General features: G+C 42.2%; 1 protein-coding gene across 6 annotated transcripts in view; it reads left to right on the forward strand.

The window, feature by feature from the left end:
* Positions 1 to 21,242, forward strand: part of DENND5B (DENN domain containing 5B) — a 101,172-nt gene that overhangs the window by 58,713 nt on the left and 21,217 nt on the right. For 3 of the 6 annotated variants that reach the window (XM_079303418.1, XM_079303421.1, XM_079303419.1), the window contains 6 exons: positions 4,091 to 4,278; positions 7,465 to 7,998; positions 9,335 to 9,566; positions 10,364 to 10,450; positions 11,597 to 11,747; positions 20,369 to 20,462. In XM_079303418.1, the coding sequence (XP_079159544.1) occupies positions 4,091 to 4,278; positions 7,465 to 7,998; positions 9,335 to 9,566; positions 10,364 to 10,450; positions 11,597 to 11,747; positions 20,369 to 20,462 (1,286 nt within the window). The remainder of the gene's footprint in view (positions 1 to 4,090; positions 4,279 to 7,464; positions 7,999 to 9,334; positions 9,567 to 10,363; positions 10,451 to 11,596; positions 11,748 to 20,368; positions 20,463 to 21,242) is intronic. The other 3 variants (XM_079303420.1, XM_079303422.1, XM_079303423.1) reach the window with 1 other exon arrangement.

Here is a 21,242-nt window from a genome sequence, read left to right on the forward strand (position 1 = left end):
AATACTTGGACTGAAGGAGTAGCATGTAAAAAAACCTGTTGGTCACAAAAAGTGTTTTAAAGCCTGTTCAGCTGTTTCCCTCTAAAGAATTCAGGTTCATTGATGTTTTGTTCTTTTTCTGTCTGATGTTGGTTTGGTGTGTTTTGTTTAAAGACACTTGGTGTATTTTGTTTTGTGCATATTGATAAGCTGCTCTATGATAGTACCATCTGATTATCATCTTTCAGGATACATTTTTAAATACGTGGCTTTGCAAAGCTGCACTTATCCTTTATGCATGTTCTAAAAGCAGTAGAGGAAAGGAAGTGATGTCCAGGTAACTAATCTTCAAATGCTTCCAAGTGCTTTCAAATTGTGTGTAAAGTGAGACTTGAAAAGGAAAATAAAGCAGCACAGTCTATTTTTAAAGCCTTGGACTGGATTGAGATGATCCAGGCTGTGACTCTGTGGTGGGCTTTCTGTTCTACCTTTGGTGGGTCACTGGAACAGAGAGCTGGAAAACAGCCAAGCTGTGATTTCATCAGGAAGGCTGGAGGTGTTGAAACTGGAATAACAGCACACTGCTCCCACAGGAACTCCATTTCTGGGGAGAATGAATGTGTGTGTGCTCTTACACATTCCTTACACACAAAGTTCCTGGGATTGAGAATTTGCTGAGCAGGTTCCAGGTGAAATTCTCTTCTGTTTGATTATGACCAAAGATTTTAATCTGTTCTGGGGGTAGAACCTAAATGTGGTCTTAGGTCTTTGAGGCAGGGATAAGACCCTGTATTTTTGCCTTCTCAAAGGATCTTGGTTTTGCTTTGCTGCAGCATGGGAAGGATTTTGAGCTATCAGACTCTTTTGTGGCAGGAAAAGTAGTTTTTATGTTGAGCTTTGTGAATTGCTTAACATCTTGGAGCTTCCTTCCCCAGTGTATATAATGAAAAGAAGATTATTTTGGGTTTTTTTCAGTCACTGCCTATGTTTGAAATTTAAGGTCTTTGGGATAGATATTTCTTATTGATTATTGTGCTGGTATTGTGTTATGGAAAATCAACATCAAGACAGAAAATTGTCAGCTCTCTTTCAGAAAAACATTTATAGGGAATTGATGTTCAAGTGCTGAAACCATTTCCCTCTCCAGCAGAAAACAGAGACTGGTAATTCTACAGAACACCTCAGTGTGTGCACTTGCAGCACTGTATCCTGTGAGCCATGAGGATGTTTCCAGGCCTGGGTAAAGGGTGGCTGAGCGTGGTGCTCGAGCAGCAGCAGTGCCAGCCTGCCCTGGAGCAGGTCCCTGCAGCCACTGCATGGTCTGCACAGGGAACTGAGCAACTTGGCCAAGGGCCCCCAGCAGATGGTGCCAGAAAAGGGAGGTGGATCCAGCATCTTTGAGCTTGACTCTTTTGGCCTCTCCTTCACTTAGTGAAAAGGTTGTGTGAGAGACAGCACTGCACCAAATCCAGCTTAGCTATTAGGAGGCAGTGCTTGCAGTAGAAGCCCCAGGAACCTCTTTGCCCTGGGGTTATCCTCCTTGAGCAGTTTCTCTTGGAAAATGTTCTGTGAACAAATTAGAGATGGAACTTTGAATGTGAAGAGTCATAGAATAATTTTGGTTGGAAAAGACCTTGAAGATCATCAACTCCAGCTGTAAACCTAACACTGCCAAACCCACCACTAAATCATGTCTCTAATTGCCAAATTTACATGTCTTTTAGATGCCTCCAGGGATGGTTACTCAACACCCTCCCTGGACAGCCTGTTGCACTGCTGAGCAACCCTTTCAGTGAAGAGATTTTTCTTAATATCCAGTCTAAACCTCCCCAGGCATAACTTAAGGCCATTTCCTCAATAGCCTATTTCCAGGTTGTCCTCAGTAACCATGTAAGCTTCCCTCAAATGATGATAGGTACAAGAATATCTCCATCAAATATTATTTCAGGCTTTAGGTGATAGATGTCTAACCTTGTACAGGCTTGAAAGTACATAAAAAGCAACTAGAGTTTCTGATTTCTTTAAACAGATAACAAAAAAATATTTACAGATTTTTTAATACTATTTTTCTGGAGGAGACTGGAACTTCCCTCTTTTCAGTCAAAACTGCTGGGTACATAAGCCTTTTTTTTTTTCTGTGAATCACTGGCAAACGTTGCTAGATGGTAACAGCCTAATAATTTAGCTGTCACTAGTTGTTTTTTTTTTTTTTTAAACAGCTTTTCTCGTAGTAAATTGGTTATAAAATTTGTGCTAAGGACCATGTTAAATATCACCAGTAGCACCAGAGAAAGGTCAGCATGCATTTCCAGAGTTGAATGCCCTTTTCCAAAACGATCCTTGCAACTTTTCTGCCAAGACCTGTTTCTTCATGTGGCTATGTAAATCAGAACAGACTTTGAAGGCATTTCATATACTAAGGCATGCTGCTTTCTCTATTTGATTTTATAGTTTAATCTTTAAAGCTTTCAGAGTTATGAAATGTTATGAGACTCCTAAGCTTCTCCAGTTGGTTATAACCTGAGTTTGTGTAAATGCTCCTCCACAAAACAGGGAATGCACATGTGTATTTATAGACCATTGCATGGGCAGGGATTCATGAGTGGCTGATCTGTAGATGGGCAGTGTTTTGGATGTGTAACCTTGAGACTGAATTGTATTCATGAAAATAATTTTGAAGACTGACTGAATAGCTATTAGACAAGATGAAAAATGTTTTTGCCCTGCCAGCTGACCTTCTGCAGTTCATAGCTGGTTTTCCACAGAGAGGTGCTAGCAAGGAGGATGGGTTATGCAATTTGTTGTTGTAATTTGCATATTTATTCAAGAACATCTTCCCAGTGACCTCCTAATAGCTGAGCAGTGTCAGATGACAGCACTTTTGCAGTTGTTGGTGTCTGCCAAGGTCTCGGGCTGGGATGTTCAGGAAATGGGAAATTTGTCCAGGCCAAAGCAGTCAGTGGGGCTGTAGGAAAAAGCCTTCTCACCTGACTCACAACAGGGTGTTCATACATGTATCTTCCATTTCCAGAAGTGGGGCAGGGAGGATGAGGAGAGATGGGCAACAACCCAAGTGTAACCCAGGATCTGGGTCTGGCCTCTGAGAGGGGTTGCTCAAGCCAGAGCTTGTGAGATTTGCCTGGCACTGATGAGGCTTGGGCTTGGACACAGCCATGGAGCTTACAAGCCCAGGAGTCCATCTGTTTCCAGATGGACTTATTTGCAGTTTAAGATTTGCTGTAAGGATGACCATCTCTTTAAGACTAGTATGTGGTTTATTTATTTATTTATTTATTTAAACAATTTGTTCTCAATTTATCCTCTCATTTGTACTAATAAATAGCTTGTGGTATTTCATCATGCCAGCCGGATATTTGATAAATAATTTGCTTTTACCCAAATTCCGAAACATCCAGCTCAGCTGGACTAAAATGAATTTTAATTTAAAAAGTAATGCACAATGTGCTTACTAAAATCAAAATATTGCAAAGCAATGTGGGTTAAATAGAAATTTGGGAAAGTAACATAACATAAATATACTAGCTACACAGAATATATTTGAGAACTCAATTTATATTAGGCTTCTGTTTGGATTTAACTTAAAAGCATTGCTTTTATATACTTTGGGACTGTAAACTTCTGCTGGTATGTGGCCAAGACAAGTCTTCTGGAAAGTACATTCAGCTTTGGAAATAGTAGCAAGTGGAGCAGAAGCAGGTAGGTAGGGGCAAGCAAGAAACCATAATGCTTGCTTGAAGTTCATGTCATTCTCCTCTTCTTCCCATGTAAAAATATGTGTTTATTATGGAATTAAGAGTATTATAATCCTGTGCTAGAGTCAGAACTGTTGGTGCCATTTTAATAAATTAATTTAATGACAGAATAGATCTAGATATGGTATGAATACTTATGCTCAGCAGTTTCTTTATGGGAGGAATGGGCTTTAACAGATTAAATAATGTTTAAGGTTTTTAAGTACTGTCTTATTTTCCAAACAACATCTTGTCATATAAACATGGTTTCTGTCTTGTTTTGTCACTGATGTCCTTGCCAAAGGGATCTCAAAAGCAGAACACAGGGATTCAATTCTCTTTCTCTCCCCTGTGTCTAGATTACCAGCGTCTGATGACGGTGGCAGAGGGAATCACAACACTGCTGTTCCCATTTCAGTGGCAGCATGTGTATGTCCCCATCCTTCCTGCCTCTCTCCTGCATTTTCTGGATGCTCCTGTTCCCTACCTGATGGGGCTGCAGTCTAAGGAGGGAACGGACCGCTCCAAGCTGGAGCTGCCTCAGGAGGTCAGTATCTGCCTTTGGGCTGCTATCCTGAAATGCCTTATTGATATTTGGGTGAATTACTGCTGGAAAAGAATGCCTACTGTTAGGAGGCTTCTCTGGCTCTCTGGAAACTGATTGTCAGCAGGACTGAGGTAGTAGGGAAGTCTCCACAGCCCTCCTTGGTCCATTTCTGAATTTAGTGTGTACCTGTTACTGTTCTGATTTCTAAATGCTTCTCCTTCTGCAGTTTGTTGTGACAAAACTGGAAGTTTGTTGGCTTTTCCTACATCACATGCTTCACCCAGTTTTGTTACTCCATCAGTGCACAGTCCTACTGACAGAGGGCTAAAAAGCATTTCATTTGGGGAGGATCTTGATGGATCTGGATCTCAGGGGCAGTTGCTAGATGGTGTAAACCTGTCCTTGTCCTGCCAACCCCATTCCATCCATGGCTGAGCCCATAGGTGCCTGGTCTATTACTAGACCAGTGTCCTGGCCTCAAACAAGCCAGGTTTGCATTAATACTGTGCCTATGAACCATTTAGAGAGAAAAAAAGGAAGGGAGGTCATCCTCTTAATCTCAGGGCTCAATCCTTGGTGGTGGTGGAGAGTGAAATGGAGATTGTTCTCCTTAAAATTTGACAAAGGTGATTAAAACTGCTTCACATTTTAACCTGGCTATATGGCAGAGTCCTTGGGATATGGTTCACCTGTCTGTATTCCAGAGGTGACTGGAACCAGAGCATGCCATGTGCTTTCAAACTTAGTTTTTTTTCTGAAAATCAGTGGGAACCCCAAGAGTATCTGTTCATACAGCAGTAACATCTCCTGCAAGTGGCTGTGCTGAGGGGACTCTCCTTGGGGCAGGTTTCCAAAAACCTGTTCTGACTGAGAAGGCAGATGGGAGCAGTACCAGAGGAGAATATGCAGGAATGGGAGTTTTTGTGTGGAAGTGGAGGGATAAACACAGGACAGTACAATTTTTAATAGAGGTCTATTTTCCATATTGCATGAAGGTGACTGAGTCACCCTTGGTGGCATGGAACTGCAGATCAAGTTTTACCTCATGGATACCGTGACTGAAGCACATGCCATCTGCACTGGTGTGGAAGCAAAGCTGTTATCTACTGCTCCTCAGTAAAACCATGCTAATATTACATAAATACTGCAACTGTTAAAATTATTAGTCACATGCTTTTGGGTAGCAGATTAAGCTGTCATTTTCCTTAAATTAAAATTTAAATGTGACAGTATTTGATATTGCAGTATCATTGGAATAACAAATATCACCAGGGAGAGAAGAGCAAGAGTGGGGTGGAATCTGCCCCCTCCATGATGTTTAACAAATGAGTGAAAAATGCCAGCATTTATGAATACCACAGGTCAAGTAACTGTGGGAGATGGGAGAGGGAAAGAAGACATATTGAACAGGGAAGATCTTGAATGTCAAATTCCTCTAGACAATAAAAAAAAGTCCCCTCAGCATGCGAGCAGTGATGCTGTTCACATCAGCATTCCTTTATTGTTCAGGCCAGAGGCTAGCTTTTCAAGCTCTTGCTCTAAATGTAAACCATTTGTTTGTTAGAGATAAAAATTCCAACAACTGGCCATCATGCTGTCTTAAGGTTACTAATCTCCCTGCATTAACTTTAATCATCAGATGTTTTTGAAGAGAGAAGTGAGACCAATTCCCTAAGGGTTTTCTGAATCCAAATCTCATTTTTCAAATTTTGTAAATGATATGCAGAGCTGAAATTAAAAAGCCTTTGAAATGAAATATTGATAGATAAGAAGGCAGTCCCTGAGCTAAAGGCATACCACAACTGTGTAATAGCTGCATAGTTAAATAAAGCAAATAATTTTGTATGAGGAAATGCTTTTCTTTGTACAGACTAAATTTAATATGAAAAAGCTGAAGGGACACTTTGCTTTCCTGAATTAATCCTAATACCCTTTAAAGTATCTATGTGAAAGGTGATTAATGTTAATAAACATGTCCCTGAAATATCCAGTATATTATAAACATGCTTGCTGTGGAATGTATTGTCCTGCTGAAAATTAACCTTTTTTAAAATGAAGGAAAAGAAATCATTTATCTTCACATAATCTGAAGATTAGTCTAGGGCATTTGGTAAGAAGTAAAGAACACTAGACATGCCTGGGAGAAGCCAGAGGAGCTGTGCTAATGGCCAAGTCAGGCTAACAAAGACCTGCTGCTGCCATATGGGTTTTCTGCATCTCCTGTTCTGCAGTTTTATGCCAGGATAAAAAGCATAAGAGCTCAGCACCTTGGGAGTCTGACCTGGTTTAAAATTTTCCTCAGTGCACTCAGACAGCGAATTTCAGATGTAAGCTGCCATTCAGAAGATCAATTACTGTTTTTCATCCTGCTGTTATTCCTGAGGGTGCATTTGCAATGTAATTATTTTTTCTGTGGGGTGGTTCTATCCCTCCATCGACACTTTCCTAGTAAAAGTATCTGCTCTGCTAGATTAATGTCTTCACTTAGCTTTAATCTTACAGGCTGAGATCCATCTCCATTCATAGCAAAGCTAAGAGCACTCTCTTTAAGTCTCAGGCAGAGGAATTGCCAATATTAAAAGGCTCCATGGAAACAAGGGCTCAGGGGAGTAGGGAAATAAGACTTGGCCTCTAGTGGACAAGCTGTACTCAGACATAATCCCAAGGGATTTCCATGAGACCCTCTCCTGTAGTTTTGCTTGAAGCAGCATTATTTTCCTCACTAAACATCTCATTGCTTGGTAGCACAGCTGCAAAGGCTTCTTGCAGTTGGATCCTGGTAAAGTAAATGTGCCTGTGGGATGCAGTAATTCGCACAAAGGGTATTTACATGGGCTGAGAAGTGGTGCTGCACCTCTTTGGTTGTGTGTCCTTGGCTGCTCTGGGAGGGTGCATGAAATCTTTGCAGTGGAAAGTTTGGGGTCTTCATGTCCTGGGGGAATAGGAGAGGGCCAGGATCCTTTATTTGTCATTCAATTGACCCTCACCCTTACTGAAGTGTGGAATGTCACGGGCTAGACAACACAGCTGAAGTGTCCTGCATACATGTGCACTTATCCTTCTGTCTGGAAGAGAGACAGAAAGTTTCTCCTTTATCAAAAGGCTAAAAAGGGTGAAAAAAGCTATATCACAGAGGAAGCAGTTCAGTGCTGGGTGTCCATTTTGAGACTTCTGTTTGTATTTCAGGCAAACTTGTGCTTTGTAGACATCGATAACCATTTCATCGAACTGCCGGAGGAATTCCCACAGTTCCCCAACAAGCTGGAGTTCATCCAGGAAATCTCCGAGGTTCTCTTGCAGTATGGGATCCCTCCAGAAGGCAACCTGCACTGCAGCGACAGCGCCACCAAACTCAAGAACTTGGTTCTTAGTGACCTGGTGAATGACAAGAAGAATGGGAACATCCCCAGCAATGCCCTCAACATGTACGAGCTGCTGAAAGGCAACGAGACCATCGCCCGCCTGCAAGCCCTGGCCAAGAGAACGGGCGTGACCATGGAGAAAATGACCATCAGCAGCCCCCTGACAGAGGAGAAGGAGGGGAAGCTGTCATGTGAGGAGCTGGAGCTGAGGGACTACAAGCTGAACGTGCAGCTCCGCGAGGTTTTTGCCAACCGCTTCACGCAGATGTTCGCGGACTACGAGGCTTTCGTCATCCAGGCTGCCCCCGACATGGAGTCGTGGCTGACAAACAGGGAGCAAATGCAAAACTTTGACAAAGTAAAGATAGCCATGTATTCGTGTCCCCATCTAAAAGGGGGAGGGAGGATGGCTGTATTTGTGTATATATAACCTAGGTGCTCTTTAATCTGCCGCTCCTCATCTGCCTCACTGAGAGATTTGTCCATTTCCATTACACGGGGCCAGATCTCCTGCCAGAGTAAATCTGAGCACATCCACTGAGCTGTTCAGAGCCATCCTGGCTTGTACAAACCAGGCTGGCAGGCTTCTGCTCAGCTCATGGGGCTGCTCCCATGGGCTTGGTGGAAGGGTAGCAATGCAAAGTGACTTCTTTTCCTGTCTTTCTTTTTTTTTTTTTGTTTGTTGGGGGAAGAGGTGCACACTTGAGCCAAAAAAGCAAATCTAGTCTTTCATTTTTCCTAATCTTATGGTAGAGGTTTTTGGTAATGGGTAACATTGTTCTGAAGAAGGTTATCACTTAGAGAGTATTGCTATGACTCTATTCGAGTGCATGCATAAGAGGGTAAAGAAATCCCTCAAGATTAAAAATTGGGATATAAAGAGATGGGAAGATAGCAAAAGGAATGGGAAATGTTGGGAAGCTTGCACAGTTGCTGAGTGACCCTACGAAGCAGATAGTGTTCTTAGCCATCATCTTTTTTAGATAGTTCTCTAAGGAAAAGATTAAAATGATTAACAGTGAGAAACAGACTAAATACTGATCTGAGTCAGTTTTTAATTTAAAAAAATTGCTGCCGTGGCTTTTAGCAGTTTGTTTGTTTTCAGGCATTAAACAGTGCAGCATTCAAAAGAATGGGGTTGTTCAGGCAATCTCTGCTACTGTTTCTGCAATAAAATGGGCTGTTAAGTTTAGGGTTTTCAAAGCTCAGTTAGAGACTTAGAGGCACAGTAAATTCTAATTGGAAATTCCTGGTTAATTGCCCTGTGTAACATCACAGAAGAGCATCAGCTAAAGAGCACTGTACACACCTTGATATGTGTGACACCTTAATAAGTGATATGGTCCCAGGCAACAATGCCCAGAAGTGCCAAGGGGGCACATGTGATGGTCTGCCATGCATTTCACAGGGTTTATTATGGGTGAGAGCTGCTAGGTTGCTCTGAAAAAAGCAGGCAGCATGAGCACTACTTCAGTAACTCCATATTCCCTTTGTTTCAGCTGTCACAAAGCCTCCTTGGCTGCTTATTTCTTACAGTTGTGAACCAAACCCCTTTGTAGATTCACAGCTCTCTGAGGGGTGGTTTTGTGGTGGGGGAAGCCATGTCCAAGCCTTCCTGCTGACTGCTGGGTCAGTTCTCTGCTGAAGGATGGCTGGGCAGGAACATGGCACTAATGAGCTGTTCTGTATTTCAGGCTTCCTTCCTTTCAGACCAACCTGAGCCTTACCTCCCATTCCTTTCACACTTCATCGAAACACAGATGTTTGCAACCTTCATAGACAATAAGATAATGTCCCAGTGGGAGGAGAAGGACCCTTTTCTACGAGTTTTTGACTCCAGAATTGAGAAAATAAGGCTGTACAATGTCAGGGCCCCTGCACTGCGGACATCCAACTACCAGAAATGCAGCACTTTGAAGGAAGCAGGTACGTTCAGATGGGCTGGTAAAATATTCAAAAGTACAGTGTCAGCCACCAAGAAATATAGGTCCTTAGTCATCTGAGTGTTGCAGTTGATGAGGAAGTCCTAAAGTTACTTGAGGAGGACTCAGTCCTTATCTCAGCAAAAACTTTAGTGTGCTGTTAAACACCAGAAACAGCAGGAGCCTTTTCCTTCCCTTTGAGCTCTCCTGGGCTGGTGCCTTGAATAAAATCAAGCCAAGCCCAAATGGAACTGGTTCACAGTTTCTCATTTCAGGCAGTTCCTGTTCCATTGCCAGGAGAGCTTTCCTTCACCCTGGTGGTGGGACCAGTGCCAGCCACACTGAGGAGTTGAGCCCTAGTGTCTGCTCCACTGGCCCTGTCTCCCCCTTGCCATAAAAAAATGTTGTTTTGCCTTACACCATTTGGTTAGAGCAGCAGGGGACATAATCCTGTGTGGCATATTTAGTACCTCCAGCAATAGATGTTCAGTGTTAATGAACAATGCACTGTACTGAAGGCTTGGAATTTTTTTCCTTTACTGTCACAGGGTGCCTTTTCAAATTATACTTGAATTTTTTATTTCATGCTTGTGCAAATATTTATTCAATTTCTCAGTAATACAGGGAAATTATACTTCTAAATTTGCTGGGACATGTATTAGTAAGCTAGGGCGAACCCATTTCTCATGGGTCTTTTTTTGGTTTAACTCCTTCTGGGTTTTACTTGCTATAAACATGTCAGAAATAGAAATCTGTGTCTGTTTAACTTTTTTTCTGTCTAAACCCAATTCTAATTTGCAGGTCAGCTGTCTATTCAGCGCCTAGTTTTGGCAGATATTGTGGCACCAGAACCTCATTTTCTGTCTTGTGAAAAGCAGCAAACTGATAGTAATATCAATTTTCCTTCATATTTACCATTCACAGTATATGTGACCCCAGCACTGATCCAGCACCTGTTTGTTTAACTATTTTCAGAACCCTTCAAATCCTCTGACCCCACACTACCCACTCCTTTTCTCCAAAATGGAACCATACAAAGTGATTTTTATTTTTTTAGAGGGGAAAAAAATACTTCCTGAGTTTCTAATGATAATGTATGTAAATCTTGTGACAGCTTCTTTCCCATCACAGTTTAAGAAAATAGGAAATTAGTTCTCTGTTGTTCTTAACAAATGGAAAACAGATTTAGCTTCCACATTTTGCATATGTATTCACTAGCTGTTGATATGCTGAAAAAACAGGTCTGCCTGTTAATGGATGGGCTAGAAAGAGTTGAATATTAAAGTTGCTAATTAAATGCTGAATTTGCCTGTGCACCTCCTTTCCCAAGTTCTTCACAAGTTAAGAGAGTGACAGGTTTTATTTTCATTCTGCTTGAGGTTTGAGATTGAAACCCTCAAGTCCTTGATGAGAAGGATTGAACTGCTTTAGTCTCAGTGGAGCTGAGATTCCTGGGAGCTCTCTCCCATCTTGCCATAGCCTTCTCTGTTTCCAAGAATCTACTCCTCCTCTGGATGCTGCTGAGGCCTTGCTACAGTTAGCTGTGCTTTTTGAAGGCCTGCCATCCAGTAAAGGCATATCTAATTTCAGGAGGAGGATCATTATAGTCCCAGATGTTTGCAGAACTCAGGTGTCCCCCTGCCATGCATCTGCCCAGGGAACCTGTCTGGGGCTAAGCAAGGTGCCCAGTCCCACAGGGGTTGCAGCTGGCCTTAGAGATCTCTGTTCTGCTGAAGAAGAAACAAACCAAGCAAGGGATTTCAGGGAAAGATTGCACTGCTCTCCAGTCCCTAACACATCTCGTAGGCTCCTGTGAACACCTGCTTGCTTACCAGCTAACTTGCTTGCGCCAGTGCTCCTTGTGTCGGGTAAAGAAACTTAAAGCAAAACCTGCAGCACAAGCGTCTCCTCACCTCTGTGAGTGGCAGATTTCTGTGTCTAAGGTCTCTGTTTAAGTTCCTAGAGGGTTCCAGGGTGTGGCATGGGCACTGCTGCTGTGGCAGCGCGGTGTCTCATCCGTGACTGTCCCTGCAGCCCAGTCCATCGAGCAGCGCCTGATGAAGATTGACCACACGGCCATCCACCCTCACCTGCTCGACATGAAGATTGGCCAGGGGAAATATGAGCAAGGCTTTTTCCCAAAGCTGCAGTCAGATGTCTTGGCAACGGGACCCACCAATAACAAGTAAGCACAGGTTTTGTTTTCTGGATTTATGAACAGGTTTCTCATACAAATAGTTCACATCATTGAACAGAAGTCCTAATTTTGGATGGCATATGACCAGTTTAATGAACCCAACAGCTGTTTCTGTTTCTGTTTTTTATGGGCTGTGACTTTTGAAAATATAACCATAGTTTGGGTAATGTCAGGAAGTGTTAGCTCTGTTCCTCACTGCTGTTTTCTGTTGAATGCTAAGTGCTCTGTCTTCTCAAGCATAGTTTTTGTTTTGTAATTGGTCTTATGAGTTTCAGATTAATTGTTTGGCTATTTTGCACTGAATACAGTAATTTGGGAACTCCCGCCAACATTCAGATTCTGAAAGAAATTTTGGTGTTGAAACTTTCACACCACCATGTGAAATGAAATTAGTGTCCACTCCTTTTTTTTTTTTTAGCTGTTTTTGTACCACCCAGAGATTTTTATAGCTCTCTTTCAGTTGCCTCATTGGAATTCCCTGGAAGACTAACTTGATGAGGATGGAAAGTGTGTGGTTCTGTACCTGGGTTTCTTTTTTGAGTCTGATAAGGTTCTGTGGTGCACTTTGTTAAGAGGGTTGGTGTATTTGTAGCTGTGGAATTGAGCATGCTATTACATGGTTTATTTACCTAATGTAACATGGGAACCTGGAGCACTGATACACTTCACAGTTATAATACAAAGTGCTGTGAGTTCCTTTATTTTCAATCTTTCTTCCTTCAAAACTCATGAATGAGGAGCTTCTCTCTCTTCAAAAGTCAAATATTTGTGCATTGTTGATCACAAACTCATTAAACTGTCAGCTGAAGCCCTCACTTTTAGTTTCTGGAAGTCAAAATGTGGGAGCACAGGCAAATCCAAGAGCTTCAAAGGCTACAGTTGTCCTAATGTTAAAGCTACCTCTTGTTTCAGACATGCATGCACACACACTGCTCTGAGCTTCTGCATGAAGTGCCCCCTCAGTTCTATTTATACACCTTTTGTGCATACTAATGCTAGCTAAGCCCTTTTTAATAACCTGCTATGAATAAGAATTGCAAATGATAAAATAAGATATCCTTAAGCACTGAATTTTAAAGAAATGGAGTTCCTCAAATGAAATTTTAAAAAACCCAGGACCAACCAACAAGGAAGAACGTGTATTTCCAAGTTCTTTTGCTTTCAGTCTTCCTGCAAACAGAGACAGAATTATATGGGTAATGGTCCTTTGAGGAATGGAGCATTTCTTTTCTTGTGAGATGCTGTGTTTAGCAGTCTTCCTGTTATCCTTTTGGGTGGGTTTCAGTTCTACAGTGTCAGCAACAGTGTGAGTGTGCCCAGCCTGCCTAAAGTTGTTAAATCTTCTGTCTCTATTGCAAAGTCTTGATGAATCTATGAATAAGCATCACTTAAAACCAGTTTTCCTTGTGTCCTTTGAGATTTGCTTCTATTGGACTGATACCTGTTCTAAGATGACTTTAATTCCTTGAGTGATAATATTCATTTAGATTGCAGCATGTTTCAGAATTTGTAAATACCAAAATCCCATTACTTACCACAAAGCGATGTCAAAGTGACAAATGTTTGGAATTCCTCCAGTTGTACATTGCCAAAAAGCCTTGTAATTGGAAAATCTCAAGACCATCTGTTAATGTCTTTCTTTTTCCTAGTTTTCATGTGAGCAGCTGAGATGACTTTCTCTCCCATTTAGGACATGTAATTCTGCTGTTTTTACCCCCATGTATACAAGAGCTTCTCCATGCTTTCTGCAAATGCAGCATGACTTTTCTGACCACAGAATTGAAGTATAATCTTCCATTAATTTGAATTTCCCAGTTTATGATTCTTGGAGATACTTTTTACTTACAGGCTGGAGCTTTGCTTGTGGGTATGAGGTAAGAGGACATTCCAGCTACATTTCCAGACTCTTCAGGTGTAGCTGTTGTGTGCTTATATTATAAAATTAATGCAAAGGATATTGCTGTGTAAGTGAGAATTATTTTTGTAAGCTTCAGTTTTACATAGAAAATTTTGTTCTGAATTTTGTATGGAAGCATATTTATGGGAAATGGGGAATAATTCCCTTATTACAGTCAATTGCTGCTGGACAGTAGCAAATAAACCAATTCAAAGCTGTTTTAATGAGAACATGTCCTCAGAGGCCAGCAATCAGGGATTTATTGCTTCCCTTTCTGGGCTGATAAACTGACAAATATATAACCAGAGTTCATAATGTTATCTAGCTGTTCCCTTCCTGTAAGCAGGAGGAGCACTGAATATACCTCTATCAGTTCATGTAATATTGTGATTTGTGCATCACAAATACAATGCAGACAACAAGCACTTCTAGTTTCAGTTCTAGATCCTACATGTGATTTAAACTAAACCCAAACCAAAACAGCCCACCCAGTTCTGTCCTCCTTCCCATCAGCCAGCAGTGTCCCACTTGAGGGGCTCCCTGTGTGCTCCTTGCCTTTGATACCTCCCCCACACCATGGGAAAACCTTCTGAATCAGCAGAGAGCAGCTGCAGCTTCCTCTGGGTACAGAAGCATCCCCTCCACGCTGCTCTAACCATGTGAAGCACTGGTTCTGCAGAAGTCCCCCTAGAAAACATCCCAGGAGGAAACAGACTGCAGTCCCTGAGGCTATTTGTCTGTTATTCTGGAAAAGAGCTCTGGTTTCCAGAGCCCTCATTTCCTTACTCAAACCCCAGCACCACACTGTGGCTTCTCTGTGTTCCCTACTTCCCTGTGTGTATTTTCTGCCAGGCTTTAAAATTGTAGCTGGGACTCCACTGGCTGGTACATTAGCAGGAGTGGAATTTGAATGACAAAAAGGCTAGCTAAATAAACACTTCATGGTTTTTGATTAGCTAATTGTTAAATTAGGGGGAATATGCTTACAGTGCAAAATTAAAACAATGAAACAAGCTGTTTTCAATCTAATTGATTACCCTGTAACTTAATTTGTACTAAGAAGCTTGATAAATTAGATTAAATGTTGCAGAGCAAAACAGTGATTCCCAAGTATGGGGGTATATTTGCATTCTGGCAATTTGTATTGAATGCCTTCAAAGAACAACTGAATGGGGTTTTTTTTGTTGTTGTTTTGTCTTCAAAAGAAGGGTTTACTTTTTACACATTTACAAAATGGCTGTAATTTCACTTTTTTTGCCTTCCTCTCTCTTTAGGCCTGCTTTCCCCCCCCACTTCTTTGTTGGAACCCTGCTTCCCTCCTTGCTTACATTCCTGCCCAGCCTGTCTCCTCTTTCCTGCCCTGGCCACTTCTATCACCTGAGCCCTCTCACTTGCATCCCAGCTTCCTGTGAGCCTTGTGCTTTTGTCTGTCCTCTGTCCCCTGCCTTTCCTGCAGCAGTCCCCAAAGCAGGGCACAGTCCAAATCTTCAAGCGATCTCACTGTTCTTGGCCTCTCACCTCAGGCTTTTTCTGAGTGATGTGTTGCTCTTACCCATGGTGCAGATTTCAGAAGTTATTTGTTGGCTTTTTCCAGGCATTGTTTCTGAGCTGTGTTTTGCTGATCTGACCAATGTGTCAGTATTTGTTTACAAAACCCATGCAGTAAGAGTGTATAGAATTGGTTCATTTTTGTGCTCCATTTTATGACATGACTTGTATAGGCACTGTCCTGTGACTTTCTTCTTCAGCCCCCTCCTTCAGGTTGGCAGCTGTGCAGGGTTTATCTGCCTGGGGCTATGGTTCTCATTTTTAAACTGGATTCCAGTTTGATTGTTGCTAGCATTTAACATCAGATAATGATTTTAGAGGAAATATGATGAATATATAACACTAAGGGGTTGATGTATCCCTGTGTAATGACAGAATTTGTTCTGGTTTTAACTAAATTATTTTTCGTATGCCAAATGGTCTTTCTCTTTTAATGAGTGCTTCATATTATATGGCCTTTTACTACCCCCATCTGTGGGGGTACTGTTTTAAAGCTGAGTTAAATGAAGGTATCTTCTTTTTTAATCAAGCCAAACAATTGCAAGTAATATAGAGTGGAATCTCTGCAGCACATCTAGGTGACATGAAATGAGTCAGCAATGAGCCATCCAAGCACAGCATTGAGGTTATTTAAATTTTGTGAGTAGTAAAAGCTCACCTTTTACATAAGAAAATCTGAAACAAGCAGTTACTACACTTCAGGTAACCTAGTCTGGCAAACCACTGATGGATGCAATGAAAATATGAACCATTTTTACTCAAATACATTCATTTTCTAAACAAAGTGTGACTGATAAACTGTATTTAAAAATGGTTTTGGAAGTATGTGCTGTGGGGACTTGGAACCTGATGAGTCTCGTGAGCTCTTCATCCTCTGCTCAACTGGTGCAAGGCAGGAAAAGTGCAATTAACTTCTTTGAGTTAATATGTCATTTTAACATAGCTGTGCAGAATTAAAGCTGACGGGGGAAATGGGCATTGAATCTTTGCATCCACTATTCCATTTGCTCTGCCCTGAATAGTGCTCCTGTCTCAAGGGACTTGCAAATCAAACACCTCATAGGACAGTGGTTCCTCAAGGCTTAAGAGGTGATGCTGGCAATTCACTGCAGCTCTTCCTTGCAGAGGATGACAGCTGTGTGTGCCACCTTTAATAGCAATTCTTCTCATATAAACTGATGAAAAAGCCTATCAGTGCAAGGCCACTCTCTTTAAGGCATTTTACTAATTTTTGTCCACCCAATGAGCAATTTCAAAGCTCTCCTATTCCACCTTATGGCAGAGATGGAAAAGGTGCATAAGTCTCCATCTAAGCCTTCATTCTACTTACTATGGAGCAGTGTTTGTGGAGCAGATTCACACTGTGGATCCTCTCCCCTGTCAGCCCATCCATGATCAGGTGGAGCTCAGTTTCAACATTCCTTTTCTTCTTTGGTCTGACATGTATCGGACTTGAAATCTCTGTGTAGTTCCACAAACTACATCTGAGCCCAAAGAATTTGCATGTGCAGACTGTGTGTGTTTAATGTGTGCATGCTTTAGGGGGGTTTGGTGGAGGCTGTGGTACAGCTGCCTGCTAATTTGTGAATGCAGAAACTCAGATAACTCCTTTGGTGGACATACATAGGTAGAATGGGGATTGTCATGACCTGCAGACCCAAGCAGCAGCCTGCCTCATGAGATGGTGTATATGAGGAAATTTAGATTCTGTCCTGTAAACAAGTGCATTTGTCTTCTTTTCTGTCTGTTATCACTGTAAATGGATTGTAAATTACAATCGTGATTTTTATGGTGGTGGCAATATTGGTTAAATCCATCTGAGAAAGAAGTTCTCTAGTGGCATGTTCATGTTTTACAGTATAAATCTTGCCCACTGCACCCATGTCTGATTTGGGAAGACATAATTTCTGCATTTCTCCAGGGAGCTTTAAAAAGGGGGGCTGGGGAGAAGGTAAGAGAAGAAAGAGATGTGTACACATGGTTGCAGTGCAGCTTGGCCAGTGCCTGGTGCAGGTGCTTTTTTGTTAGACTGTTTCTGACAGTGCAGTTTTGCTGCTGACTGCCTTGCCTCTTTTATTACAGAAATGTAAAAAATGATACTTAACTTGGGATGTTTCAAATGTCACCATAACATTGCCTCCAACCTCTGCAAACCTCTTCCTATACTTGTTGGGGATACTGACTTGACTGCCTTTGTTCCAAAGGTCTTTGTTGGAGGTGCCTTACTTCATTTCCATATGTTGAACTGAGCAGTCCTCCCTGGTCCCTCCTCTGAAATATCACTGCTTTTCTGCAGTCCCTGGAGGTGAGGAGCATTCATCTGTGCATATGGGAGTTAGATACAGGCAGGCACACTGAGATGAGCCTCTTCTCCCTTCTCCATGAAGGCAGCTTGTCCCTGGGCTCCCTGCAACACCACACCCCAGCTGCATCTGCTCCATCCCCAGAGACCTGGTGCTTGTAGCAATGCCTCCACTGAGAGGAATAACTGAAACATGCCAGTAGTCCATGTTTATGGCCCTGCCTGCAAAAAACTAGAGGGGAGAAAGCATTTTTGGGGTCAGGGAGCCCTTGGGCAGCATCCAGGCTGAGCAGCAGGAGGGCTTCATCTCCTCATGATAAGGAGAGTGGGGACACAGGCAGCAGTGAGTATCTGAAAAACCGAAGTCTAAGGGCTGACAACAAGCAGAGGATTGCTGGAGGGAGAACAGCTTTCCTTGCTGCTTTGGCAGCACCTGGGCTGAGGTGTGAAGAGAGCAGCAGCTGATGACAGGGCCAGCAGAGGTACCCACACAGGATTTCAGCAGCTACAGGGATTTGGTGTGACCACTGGGGCTTTATCCCCCTTAAAATCACTTCAAGTGATTGCAGGGAGAGGAAGAGCTATTTAAAAGTCACTGTGAGGAGAAGGAATGGTTATTGTAATACTAAAGCATTGTTTTGGGGAAATTCTATGTGGCCCAGTAAAGAAAAAGCTTTAAAAGATTTAGCTGCTTAAGCCTATTTATCTGCTGTTAGATCTTCACAAAACCCTGCAGAGAGATTCAGGGCAGCATCCGAATGCACAGACCTCACCCAGCAACTCAACAGCTCCTCTTCCTCTACTTGGAGTTTGGGAAAGAGGGAACATGCAGCTCACTGTGTGTAATTGCTCCAGCTAATGAGCAGCAGTCCTTTTTGTTCATAAACATCCAATGATCTTCACTTTTGTATGAATTAAACATTCAGATAGTTCTGATTAATAATCTGGAAAATGCTCTGTGCCATCTCCCAGATGAAGTACAGAGCAGGAACGAACTGAAAATGCTTTAATGGTTGTGTATTATTTTGTAATTATTTTGTGGCTTTCAGTCTGCTTTCACCTATGGTGAGATGTTTTCCCTTAAAGGACACTTAAAACAGTTCTTTCATCTCCCAGTAAATGTAGAAATGCAAGTGGAGATGGATCCAAGCTCTGTCTAGAATTCAGAAAATAGCCATATGAATTGGAGCAGAAAACTGTGATATGGGGTAATAATATTTGATCTATAATTTAAATTTACAATGTTTTATTCACATTCTGTTCTGTTAAATATAAAGGTGGTCCTGGTTTGCAATAAGTGGAAGGTCTCCAGAGCCAAGTGGCTAAAGTCACATTAGTATCTGCTATCCTCTGTTCAACAGTGTGTTTTTCTGTGGCATTTATGTTTGTTGGGATTATTAAAATGTAGGGGTTTATTTTCCCTCTCTTAGTCATATAACAAGGCTTTGGCTGTTGCTTCTGAAAAAAAATAATTTGAAATGGTGACTTATTAAACTCAGAGGCTGTACATTTTTGAGACTTCTGTGGAGGTGCAAAGACACTTATGTCAGTGATGTGTTCCTCTGAGAAGGTATCAGCATTTGCTGTGCAGACACCTATTGGGCTGTTTTGTTATGTTAGCAGAGACTTGAGGCCACAAAAAAAAGCTGCTTTAAAAATAAATGTGTTGTCATATGGGATACTGAGGTGATGAACCATCATTACATGCAGACCCAGATTTCTTCCTTTGTACTTGTTTTCTTGATGTTATTTGTGAGGTACAATGGAAATTGAGTTTGACTTTTAAAACAACAGTTCCTGTGGCTTTTTTTTCCCTTTCTATCTGTGTGGTGAGCCAAAATTCAGTCTTTGGTTGACTCTGAAAGAACTGGTGAAGATAGTTATGTACACATTTGCAAAGTCCCTCTCTCTGGAAGAAGAGGCCTTTTTTGGTCACCTCCCTCCTCTTGGGTCAGATTCCCCTCCCTAAACACCCCCAGTGTTTTGCCCAGTGTGTCAGAACTGGTCCAGCTCTGTGCAGGAGTTTCCTCCTCACCATTCATCAGCCTGTGTCTCCCACTGAAACTCCTTGCCCAAACAATTAGATCCCAAATTTTATTTGTATATTCTTCTGTTTGGGTTGCACACAGAAATACATGGGTTTGGGATCTGGAGACTGCTGTCCTCACCAATACTACCTGTGTGGAGAGAGGAAAAATTCAACTGGACGTACATGAACAGGTGGAAAAAAACCCAGACTTTCTATAGTACTTAGAAACTGGATGCAAAACCAAAAAAGATAAGGTGAAAATAGCAACATGACTAATCCCAGGAACATCAGTATTGTTTATAACCTGTAGATATAGGTTGCAGTTGTTAAAATTGCAATGAGAAGTTTGTCTCAAATAATTCCTGGAAGCACCACAGAAAGTGGAGAAAGGAGAAGTAGCGCTTCTCACAAAAGAGGAAAAATTGTAGAAGTTGTTACTCAAAATAAACTATTGTATTTTGTTTTTTGGGAAAGACACCGTTCTTGTCAAACCTCATCAAATGCAGCAGTGATGTTGGGTAACCAAGTACGGTGACTTACCTAGTGATGGCCTCAATGCTGTGGCATTACCTGTGTTTCAGGTACCAGGAGCTCTCTGTAAAACCTAGCTGGGTGCATTTGCATCAGAATTTGTGTCCCTTGGGTGAGTGCTGATCTGTCACCTCCCGGGCAGAGGTCAGGCACCAGCTCACACCCACCTTCACTGCAAGGTCCAAGCTTGGCCTTTCCCTTCTTTTGCTGCAGATCCCTTGGATGTCCTTCAGCTCATGACCCACCCAGGCTTCCCCTTGTGCTTTTTTTCTGCTCACACGTGTCTTCTCCCTGATTTCCAGCCGCTGGGCCAGCCGCAGCACCAGCACACAGCGGAGGAAGGACCGCCTGCGGCAGCACTCGGAGCACATCGGCCTGGACAACGACATGAGGGAGGTGGGTGGCCTCATCTGGGGGCAGCACGAGCTGTGATCCAGGAGCTGGAGGTTTGGACAACAACGTGTGCATGAGTTGGGGCAGTTTTGTGGCTGCTGTATGGTTTGGTTGGGTCTCTGTAGCCGTTTGGGTGCTGCTCCACTTGTCACAGATGCTTCAAAGCACACAACATAAATAAAGGACTTTTATTATTTTGGAACAAGATAGCCCCATTGTCATCAGGAAAATGACTGATTTGCTGATTTAGACCCTGGCCATGTTACTGCACACAGACCCTGGCAGTGCAGCTGCCAAACTCTAGCCAGGGTGGAAGTCTCTGGAAAGGTCAACCCCTGAATAAATGTCAGCCCGGTAGAAGCAAATGAGGCAGGATTCCACCTTTTTCATTATTAAAGGAACTGTTTTTCTTTCTCTTACATAGATTTCTGACAAGAGTATGCCTATTTGAAAGGTTAAGACTTTGGGGCCTTTTTATACCTGAAGCTTGGAAACTCCCATGCATCTTGTGAATGTCAGTCACATACATGCATTTCTTTCCCTTCTTTTCAGTTCCTCATCCTTCATTAAATATTTTCTGCCACATTTTTCCATTGATGTCCATATGCTTCTATTGTGTGTCACTAGCAAAAATATAACACTCATGCTGTTTTGTGGTAACATTGGTGAGTGCTGGAATTTGCCCTCCAAAAGAACCTGAGTGGATGAGAGGACTCTTCAGCCATAGCTTTGGGCAATATTTCATGGAAACACAGCAAAACAGCACTTGTACATGTTTGTTGC

Source organism: Erithacus rubecula (assembly GCF_903797595.1).
Source record: "Erithacus rubecula genome assembly, chromosome: 4".
NCBI classification, from domain to species: domain Eukaryota; kingdom Metazoa; phylum Chordata; class Aves; order Passeriformes; family Muscicapidae; genus Erithacus; species Erithacus rubecula.